The following is an 11,470-nucleotide window of genomic DNA, read 5'->3' as shown; positions in this document are numbered from 1 at the left end:
CGTGTGGCAGGGGCCTCTGTGTCACAACCCTGGACTTTCTTGGTGGTCTCCCATCCAAATACTAACCAGGGCTGACCCTGCTTAGCTTCCAAGATCTGACAAGATTGGGCTAGCCTGGGCCATCCAGGCCAGAGCAGAACTCAGCTATATGCCTGGGTAAAACAACGAAATGGAATGGCTTGAGAATTTTTACCTCAGTGAGTAAAGTCCTAATTAAAAGGCATATGTTGCAAATGAATAAAAGCTGGAAGAATGAATTATCCAGGTTAGTCCTTTAGGTTAATCTAAACTGTGAGTGTTATATATTTAGATACTGATTCACAGTGACGCTATGTATGTACCCCACTTGCAGGTTCTTCTCACACCTATACTCCTAAAAGCAGCAACAATGTGAGGAGAGGGTGGGGCTATCTTGCCTGGCAAGTCACATTTACAGCTTACCTCAGGCTGGCTAGAGAGCTTTGGGAACAATCTGAGTCTGAGGAAAACAGAAACCGTTTTCAAACTGCCTCTGTATTCCATTTTAGTAACTGATTGCTAATGGATTTTTTCTGTCATTTCAGACACACCCATTTTAGTAACTGGCTGCTAGCAGAATTTATTTACCTATTCATAGAAGCCCACCTGCATCAGGTTAGCACAGCGTGGTTGAGCTGTTTTTGGGAGAAACTGCTTTTTTTCCATTTTCAATCCCTTCGTTTTGCATTTCTGAATTCCTGTGGTGTACTGTTTAAAATGTCCATAGTGCTTCCTACAATGCCACTTTTTTACTGCCCTTTTTCCGCCACGTGATCATTCTCAGACTTTTAAAAAATGTTCTAAGAGCACTGAAGTGCTATAGTAGCACCATTGAGATGCATTGAGCTATAGTGCTCACCTTAGTACATTCAAAAAAAAGTCCAAGCAAGATCGCGCAGTGAAAAGGGGGGGGGGAGCAGCACTGTTTGAAATGACCATAGCACTTCAGAGACCGCTCATTAATAGAAGAAAATTTGCTGTATGAAACCCCCATCCCTGAATCACTTTACTCGAAATCAGGCCAACAACAAATAACGTCCAGTTTAAATCGGTAAAGTGAAAAGGGCCAGAATGTATTTCAGGCTGTGCCTCAGGTATTTTAAACTGAGTGTCTATAACAACAGCTCATATCTCAGATGCAGGAAGGGGGGGGGACTTGGGGATTTATACTTCAAAGATTTTGTCTGAAAGTCACATTCTGGATTGGAAGGATTAACCAAAGATGTCAGAGGAAAAAGCAGAATCATCTCTTTTCAAAATTGTCCCTGTGCATTCTAAATGTAAGAAATGCTTGTTACTTTAACCCAGGAACAAAAAGAGGATAATCATAGTGTTCAATAAGCCCAGAGGGAAGAAAATTATACTTGATGATACTATCCATAACTAAATGGGCAAACTGCAGAGAAATCACTTCATACAATATTATCACTACGGATAGTTTTAGTGATTGGTCCTATGTACCCAAAAAGATGTGGCCCAAGTACATCATTCTGTCAATGAACTGACATTTGCAATCAATTTCAATCAACTTTTATACATCATGTTCTTCTGACAGATGTTTCAACTCCCTGAAATATCCTACAAGAAGTGCCTAGTGCCAGTCAAATTTCAAATTCAATCAAAGGGATAAAATAATTTTTATGGTTGATATTTTCATCAGAGGATATGAAACAAAAGAAAAGCTCTCACAGACTTTATGGATGGCTATTCAAATTCAGAGGTTGCCTACAAATGTAACATTTCCTGATCTTAACAATGATTTGAAGATTGGGGTTGCTGCAGGTTTACAAACTGCTTCTGCTTCCCTCCTCTAGATTCCTCCACAACTTTTCCCTCTCTTTATTTATCAGAGCTGACAATGGCAATCACAACATCTGCATTCATGTTAACAAGCACGGTTACCTTTGTTGCCAGGGTATTAAGAATGATGGCAAAACTACTTAAAATAGTCATGGCTAGTGTTAATCTGTGTGAAAATACAGTTTGTGCTTAAATATTCCAAAGGAATGACAGCATGGGTTCAAGAGGAAGGGGGAGCTGAAGCCCCTCCCAACCCCAATACATGGTTAAGACATTAAGAAAAAACGATGTCTGTATAAGACCATAGGTTGGGGTTTTACCAAAACTGACTGACTCAGAAACTGAACAGCAATTGCCAAAAATCACATTGTTCTATAGACTTACAGGGTGTGGAGAGGCAGGATGTTTGTAGAGTACAAAACTGCAACTAGAGTTCAGTAAGGGTACATTCAGAAGGACAGCTAATCCCACCATTATGCAGGCTCAAATTTGATCCTGATCTTTTTAATCCATCCTCGCAAGACCAGACATCCCCCAGGGGAATCGCCTTAGCGCATGCTGCTTCTGCTCTGGATTGTCTAGACGGTGTCCACTGAAGGAGGCATGCGCAGTGGGTTTTTTAAAAAAAACTTTCTGCGCATGTGCATAGGCATGATATCACGGCCATGTTTATCCGCGCATGCGCAGAATCAAGAATTTTTTTAAATGGCACCTGTTCGGGATGGTCTGACATCAGACCATCCCGAACGGGTGCCATTTTTAATTGCACGCTGGAACGATCAGATGGGGGAAAGTCCGTGAGTGGCCCGTCGGAACCGAAAACTCCAGATTTAAAGTAATATCTTTTTAGTACGGCTCCGAGGCACAGTAAAATGAGATGCTCACGGAAGATGGACATTTCCCAAACGTTGATGTCTGGACATTACATTTAAATCCATGAGGCACCCATGCCTTGCGTGGATCTAAAGAGCTGTCTGAACGCACCCTAAGACATTCAGTTTTAGAACCAGAAGTTTTACATTTACCTCTCATGATGCTCTTCTACTTGGGCTCAGTCAGTCGAGTAAAATTCATGTGTACACATCAGTTGTGTAAGTTAAATTCTAACTCTGTGTATTTTCATTCTACAATGTGGTAAAAGGTTATTTGTCACCACCAAAAATTCCTCCCTCAAGAAACAAGAGGCAGTTTCAAGCTTGAATTCACTTTCTAGAGCTAAGGATCTCCCTTCTTCCCAGTTTATATGGTACTTCTCCATAACCTTTCTAAGAATAAATACTGCACTTTAACAACAAAAGCATGAACAATTAACCAAAGAAGGTGAAAGCAGTCTAGTAGGAATACACTGGGGATGGGGAAAGGAAGAGATGGAATTAATGGTCTCTAGCAATACATAAAAGCTATCAACAATATCATCAGATACCGAAAGAAGCGCAGGAGGACTGGCCTCCTACCACAACTAATAGCATTTTACTTTCCCAGGAGATGCCAGTAGGCATTCTTATTCACTAGGACATGCAAGGATACATTCCAAAGAAGGGTATGCCATTCTACTTGCTCTTAGGCTGTGATCACACACACTAAATAATCCATTTTCAATCCAATGCACTTTCCAACTGATTTTGCCAGTTCACACAATAATATCCAGTTGGAAAGGGCATTGAAAGTGCATTATCTAGTGTTTGTGTGTGTGTGTGCACCCTTAGAGTAGTAACACTTCCTGCAGGACTCTCCATCCAAAGGCAACACCCTCCAAAGTAAAGGAATCCACATAACAGTGCCTGATGAACGTATGTATAAAGACGTTGGTAGCCATCTTGCAAATCTCCTCTCTCAAAGAGCCACTAATGTATCTGTTCTCTCCTTTCCCAAGGAAGTAAGCCACTGTTCCAGGAGCAGAAATGTGATACAGAACTCTGTAACATGTACCTATAATGATCATGATAAAATGGCTTCAAGATTCCATGTAGGAAATCTGTGATCTGAAACGGAACTAAACATCAGATTAAAAGTTTTAGGGTTGTCTTGTTGTTGTTGTTGTTTTATATTTGTGTGTGGGGGTTGCATCTGTGCAGAACAAGATGCTCTGGCTTTTCTTTCTCACTGTTTAATTCCATTGTGGTAGAGCCTTGAATCAATTTAGCTACAGTAACAAAATTCACAACCTAGTTGTCCACTTCTGACACCATGTTGGTCACAGAAAGACATGATATATTTTTCATGAATCTTTTCTCTATCGAACAAGAACAACTTTGGAAAAATCCAGCTGTTTCAGCAGAAATCAGTATGAAGGAAGAAGAAAGAGAGCATATGAAATATCTATACTTACACTTGCACATTTTGCAACACTGGCCTGTTACACGGACAGGAAGGCTATCAGGAGAGCAGTTCAACGGTGGGCAGGCTATACGTCGGCACTCCACTACTCCATTCTATTTAATGTCATAAAAATGAAATTGAAACCAGTATGTACATGTATGTATACAGAGTAATTTATTTTTTGGATAAAACACAATTACCATATGAAACCATAACACAACCATATGAAAATTCATTATCTAAATTATATGACCATTTCTGGCACTGTGCAACAGATACAATTTTATCTGACAGACACCCTTCTTAACATCTTCTATATTTCTCATATAAATTATTCCTTTTATCCTACCTGCCAATGGTAACAAAATAGGTTAGGTAAAATAAACCAACTACCCATTTTTACAAGCTCAAAAATAACAGCTTCCACAAATTCTGTCAGTCATTTCCCAAATTTTAACAAACAGTTTTCTATTTTCTTAGACAAACAAAAGCTCTCCTCTGATAGTTATCAAATAATTTCAACCATACAAGATTTACATATTAATGCAATGTTTTGTTCCTCTGGTGCTCAAAATTATAAATACCCCAAACAGAATCTACATGTTGTTGTCATGCAAGATGCTGGTGAACAACTATGCATAAAATTAAGATAATGCTTCTTTCTCACGTACAACTATGATACAATTCTAAACTGCACACAGAAAACGTTAAAATGCATACCCCAAAATAAACTAATCTGAGATACAAGAACAGACAAGAGAGCGCTCTTATTCCTACCCAATTCCCATATACCACCATGTGCTAATAAGATAACTCTCAGAGTTAGCATTCTATTTATTCATTTAAATTTGATTTAAAACAATTCTATCGTGCCTTATCTCCTTAGATTCAAGGAGATATACCCAAGAACCAATAGTTAGATGCAATGCATTGTCTTGTTCCTTATATATGTGAGAAAGTTCTTACTTTGCATGTGCAATTCCTGCAGTGGTCATCTTCTACCCATGAGTCTTTGTCTCGATAAATCACTCCGTTTACTTGACAAGTCTTCTCACAGTGACAGTTTTCCAACTGACTAAGCCTCATTTCTGCATAATTTAGCTATAAATGAAAGTTGCTTGATTTAATTTCTGGAATTCATGCACATGCTTTCAAGCAAAGCAAAACAGAAATGTAGAACTAGATTTTATTATACCAGGCAAAACCATATGAAAACAGGAGAATATTATACAAACTGGCCCAGATCCACAGAAAACAACAAAGCACAGTCAATGCAGACCATATGTAAGTCATTGTATATGCATATCTCGTAAACCTGGTGGAAATAATAAACTGTATCAGGGAGGGTCACGGCAATTATCTGATCTCTAAACTTGCTATCAAAATAACAGATACTGAGATGTCTAGATAATCTAATTTAGAATTATCTCTTGACTTCTTTATATATAATTATGAATTCATTTGGAAGTGACCTGTAAGAAGAGTTACACACATGTACCAGTAAGATCCATTCTTCCTTGTCCATTTCAGAGAATCAAGGCTTCCGTGCACAGAGCACCCAAGAGTTAAGAGCAGATGTGCTGGAACCGAATTCAGATTAGGTCTACATTACACAGGGCTTTAATCCTTCCTTCCCACACAATCCCAAGCAGCTCTGAATAGCCCTTCCTCATCACAGTGAACCAAATAACAGCACTGTACCAAAGTTTGAGGTAACAAAAATTGCACTGGCTTAAAATTTACACCCCCATGCTATGATCCCAATCTGAACCAAGGTCCTACGCTCATGCTTGTTAAAAAGGAACAAGTTAGAAGCTCTACAAATAGACTCTCCATTGCCTCATTTGGCTTAGGCAACACATGACTGGCAGCAGCTCTCCATGGTCTTAGGTGAGGTCTTTCACATCTCCCACCACCTGATCCTTTTAACGGGAGGTGCCAAGTGGATACTCTACCGCTGAGCCATGGCCACTCCCATAATCATTGGAAAGATCACTCCAAGATTCTACGTCAAGGTGCATCCTGCAACTTCTCCAATTACTCAGAAGTTTCTGAACACATAGGAAACTACCTTAAATTAAGTTAGACCCTGAATGACAGATTGGGTCTCCTAAGTTTCAAGCACAGATCTTGCTTCTTGAAGCAATAACAAAAGACTAAACTTTTATACAAACATGGCCCCATTTGAGTGGTCTCAAACCTGATATAAGCCCAATATAAACCAGTTTTTAAAATACATGGATGGTAAGTCAAAGAAAAAGGTATTGTAGGTTAAAAGCATGTGACATGATTGTAGAAATTATATACAGAAATGCATTTAATGGTGATAGAAGGGCAAGCTGCACTGCTCTTTGGCACAGCAGACTAAGCAATCAAAAGAAGAAATCTGTTACTAAAGGTGGTGGCAAAATCAAATTTTCTGAATTTCCCTTTTAGCTTTTGCCTATATTGGGAAGCAGAACAAAAATTCTGCTTTGCTGTATTTTACTGTAGTTTACTGAAGAGGCAACTGCACTGAGAAGTAGTGAGTCACAGCAAATTGGAATTTGATTGAAAGAAATTTTCAATTACTCTGTGAACACGTGGAGGGCAGCAAGGAACACACAAGCACAATATGCTATGTTTAGGTCCTTCACAGAAAGAGATTTACCGCTATGTCTGAATGCAGCCAGAGGACTCATAAAACTGTTTATGTTACTCTACACCTGTTTATCCAAAATCTCCTTCATGTGTGTTTTAAGGAATTGTTAAAAAAAACCAACCCAAAAAACTATAGGCCTAGCTTCACTGACTATGCTTTATTGCAAGCAACTATGAAATGAACTGGCAACAACTATAACTCCTCCATTCATTCTCTCTGACCAGAAGGCACATTTCCAGTTTCGTATTGAGATACAATGTTTGTTGCAGGTTCATCTGTGGGTCAGTATATATTTTAACATCCCCTTTATCATATTTCTTGAGCACATGTGCAGAAAAAACAGTGATATAATTTCTCAATCTAAACATTTGTAACTATTATCTAAGTAACAATATAAGCAACAGTGATGGAACGCTGATATATTGTGACTCTGCCTTCATTCATCACACAATCTTCATATCATACTGGTGGCTTGATGCAGCTGTGGGTTTGTGTATTTTTCATGGGACCACTATATGTACCTGCATATTCCTCTTCACACTCTTTGTTTCTGATATCCCATTGGGGATGCAGGTTTGTATTGATCTCTAAATCTTCTGGTTCTGTATGTCACAGAACATGGATACTCAAGAGAATGCTCTGGGGTTCACGGAGCATGTATGTCATCTTCTGGAACCTCTTGGACTTCTTACATCTCCCTAGGTATTATTTGTACAAATGAATTTACAAATGCTTTTATATGTGTGCCCCTTAACTTCTACTGATCTTTTACTCTTTTTGAAGAATTATTATAAGACGAACAGATTCCCAATGAAGCCTGTTGCCGGAAAGCATAGGGAATTTTTGGAAATTTAACTGAGTCATAAAATATATATTTTATCTGATTTTGCACCATCAGCCTTATTTTTCATCTCTTTTTCCCCTTTCAACAGCATATGTTTGGGAGTTCTGTCGCCCAGTATAAATTCCCTTTTTTCCCATGGGCACATCCTTTCTTGAGAAAGCAACGGGACACATTCTGTGTCTCCGATGTGCAACTGTGGCAGATCTTTGGCACATCCATCACAGTAACGTTTAGCTTTACAGAATTTGTATTTCAATTGATCTGTAAGTCTGTCTGCAATTTTAGGTTTCAACAGCACAATAGCTGTAGGCACTAGGGAATACATTCGCTCAGACAAAAGCCTTTATACTGGGCTACTGGTCATGCCTATAGGGGGGATGTTTCTCCTCACTAGGATAGTTTGCCTAATATCTTCTTTGCTTCTGGCTGTTTTCTGCAATCTTGGCTCCAGATTTGGATTTACCAATGGGTTAACTGTTGTATGGAGAGGTTGTTATATGGTGGAACTCACACTCATTGGGCAAAATAGACAAATTCTTTACTGGTCAACTGTGGTCCTCCATCTGAAATCAAGCAGTCAGGTATGTCAAGTTTGCTAAAGTGGCACTTGACTCATTCCTTCATTGTTGCTGTTGTGGTATCTAGAAGTTTATCAATTTCCCCCAAATCAGAGTAATAATCCATTCCAAGTTGAGCGTTGTTCTCCATAAAGAAGCCCATGCTTTCTATGCTCCAAGGGCTGTTAGAGAATGTGATGTGTCATCAGTGATTCCTCCTGTTGACTTGGTTGGGATTCTGTGCATGCATCATAGTTTTTTGATAGGTCTCAAATTACACTAGCAATATGTAGCCAGTATACCACATCTCTAGCTTTCCTCAAACATCCTTCTATTACAAAATGACTGTGATATTCTCCATACTGGCTCTTCTTATGGCTTTTGGTACGAGTATTCTGTCTCTTCTGACCTCGAATGTACTGGACAAAATTTTTTACAGAGAAACCGTATAGCTAAACATTAATTTTCAAGTTGAGCATACTGCCACTCTATCTGCGATAAAGACCTTGATACAAAAAGAACAGGCTGACCATTTTGGAAAAATACTACACCAAGACTGGTTTCACTGACATCACAATGTATGGTAACTTCTTCATTCATGTTGTATTGTTTCAAAACTGGGTATTTAGTAACTAGGTCTTTAATCTGTTGGGGTATCGACCTCCATGCTGTAATTGTATCCTGTGATCATCTCAGTGATTCACAAAAATTGGACAGGTGAGGGAGACATTTAGTCAAATACTTGACAAGTTCTAGGAATTGCTTCGGTGATTTGGCATTGGTATTGCTGTACAGCTTTTCAAATCAGGTTGAAAGCCTTGAGATGTTGAAAGACTGACCAATGTATGGTACTGCTGTCAGCGGTAGCCTTATCTTGTTTTTGCTGAGTTTCAGATTGACTAATCTGGTCTTTTCCAAGAGACAAATGAGATTAAAATCATGGTCGGCAATAGCTGCCTCTGTGGTATCACCATAACCATACATTAAAATGCCACCTGCAATTACAATCATTCCTGTGAGACCTGCCAACACATCTCAGTGGCACTGATACTCCTAGGCTGCTGGTTTTGTTCTGAGTGATATGTGCAACCATCTGTAGTGCTCTTCTGGTGTCCAAAAGGTAGGAAGGTAGATGCTCACTTTATCTGGTAAAACTAGCCAATATCCATCTTTTACATCTAGCACTGAGAATAATTTTGCCTTGGCAAGGTCAGATAAAGGTTCTTTTAAGTTGGGCATTTGGTAGTAAGCTCGCAGTAGTGTCTTGTTTAATTAGCTTAACCACCAACATGATCAACCATGCCACTTTGTCAATGATGCCATCTTTTTCCATTTGCCTGACTGTTCTCAAGATTTTGTCTTTGAATGCTACTGGGACTGTATACCACAAATGTTGCACTGGCTGAATGGTTTCATCTTCTTGGAGATGCAATGTGCCTGGGAGGCACAGAAGTCCTTCAGACATCTTTACAGGGTGTGTGTTCTTTATTGTGACTTTGATACATTGAATTCTTCTCGTTCTTTAACAAAATTCCCATCAGTGTTTGTATCGAGGACATAGATGGTTTGTGGTACGCTGTGTGCTACAAGTTTCATCTGTTTATTGGCACTTGCTAATAGGATGAATTTATGTTTGGAATTTGCAATGTGGAATTACAGTTGGTGTCCTTTTCCTTGTTATTCTGCATAAAGTACATAGTCCTAGTGGTGTGAGGATAGTGCCATCATAAGTTTCTGTTTGACTTTTGTTAGTGAAAATTTTGCTGTTCCATCCTGCATATTGGTAATCCATTAAATTTACAGACGCACCATGTCTGTTTGTCATTCAGTCTCATGCTCAATCTAGGACCTCAATGTTTCTTGACAGGGTGCCAAAACAAGCCTCACAAACCCCCTGGGTCTATTAGTATGTACTGTTTTAATGTTACAAATGTAGAAGGTACACTCTAAATTACTGCATTGGTCCTTATTGTTTGTTTGTCTCACATATTATGTAGTTTTGCTCTACTTGATAAATTTACAAATTATGGCACAATGATTCTTTCTTTCACAATTAGTATGTATAGTGCCAAAGGCTGGGCCTTTGCCAGAGTCATGCACCATGCCACAATATCCACAATTTTCATTTTGAAATCTGCTGAGTTCTTTACTGTTTTTAAATGATTGGGGGGTTGTTTGTGTTTGTTTGGAAAATGATATTTAATTTCATGCAGGGGATGGTTACCCTCTTCCCTCCAGAATTTAATTTGTTTTCCTAAAACTATACATGATCCAAGATCAAGAAAATGAACATTTTGTACCTCTTTGGATCCTTCAAAAATGTTGAACTTTAAAGTAAAAAAAAAAAAATCACTCTTAAAGTGAACAGTTAATCCATCCCATTTTCAGTAGCCTAGGGTTGCCAGCCTCCAAGTGGGGCCTGTATAACTCCCGCTATTACCACTGATCAGCAGACGACAGAGATCAGTTTCCCTGGAGAAAATGGCTGCTTTGGAGGGTGGACTCTGTGGCATTGTACTATGCGGAGGTCCCTCCCCTACACAGGCTCCACCTCCAAGATCTCCAGGTATTTCACAGCCTATAGCTGGCAACCCTAGCCCAGTGACTCCCATGTTTTGCAACAAAGAAATAGCATGTACTTTTCTAGGCTTGCCAAGTCCCCCCGGGGGGCGGGGAAAACCCCACCCCAGAGACCCGTTCCCCACCGCCGGCGGATTGGGCCCCAGGGGGAACCCTACCCCAACGTGCATGTCACCCGGAAGTGACGCGGCCATTTCCCTCATCCGAGGGAAAACTCTACACTCCAGCCGCCAGCCGGGACTCCCCCGCTGCGGCGAAAAACGGACTTGGGAACCCTATACTTTTCATTTAATTGAAGTTGTATTTGAAACTGCTTCAGAATTTTTTTTTTAATTTTTTATTAAGCATAAAACTGATGACTAACAAATATAACATCCATTTTTCTGTTATTCCGTAATACAAACATTATAACCATGTATCTATATAATATAATTTGATAGAGCTAATAATATACTGCACCCTTTCCCAGAAGAATAATCTAAGAAGTCTTAAAATTAAGTGAAATTAGTCGTATATTTGATTATGCCAAATGAAGCCAATCCATGTATGCCGGATTGGATGGGAGAATCCCTCTTTCAGTCATATATTGTAACTGCTTCAGAATTTTTATTTTTACAGTGTTTAAAAGTAAAATACATTTTGTGAACACCAATCCCACCCCTTAATTTTCTTTATTTAAGGCTTATGCATAACAAATGGAGGGAAGAAGAG

At 39.2% G+C, this 11,470-nt stretch overlaps 1 protein-coding gene across 1 annotated transcript in view; it reads right to left on the bottom strand.

Annotated features, from left to right (window-relative positions):
- The window catches only part of NELL1 (neural EGFL like 1), a 759,185-nt gene that overhangs the window by 517,198 nt on the left and 230,517 nt on the right, over positions 1-11,470 (bottom strand). Inside the window, exons 8-9 of the mRNA XM_015417871.1 lie at positions 5,104-5,238; positions 4,148-4,250 (exon numbers count right to left, since the gene is read on the bottom strand). Coding sequence (XP_015273357.1) covers positions 4,148-4,250; positions 5,104-5,238 — 238 coding nt within the window. The remainder of the gene's footprint in view (positions 1-4,147; positions 4,251-5,103; positions 5,239-11,470) is intronic.

This window comes from Gekko japonicus, unplaced genomic scaffold (assembly GCF_001447785.1).
Source record: "Gekko japonicus isolate JY-2015 unplaced genomic scaffold, Gekko_japonicus_V1.1 scaffold397, whole genome shotgun sequence".
NCBI classification, from domain to species: domain Eukaryota; kingdom Metazoa; phylum Chordata; class Lepidosauria; order Squamata; family Gekkonidae; genus Gekko; species Gekko japonicus.
This window is presented reverse-complemented; position numbering and strand designations above follow the sequence as displayed.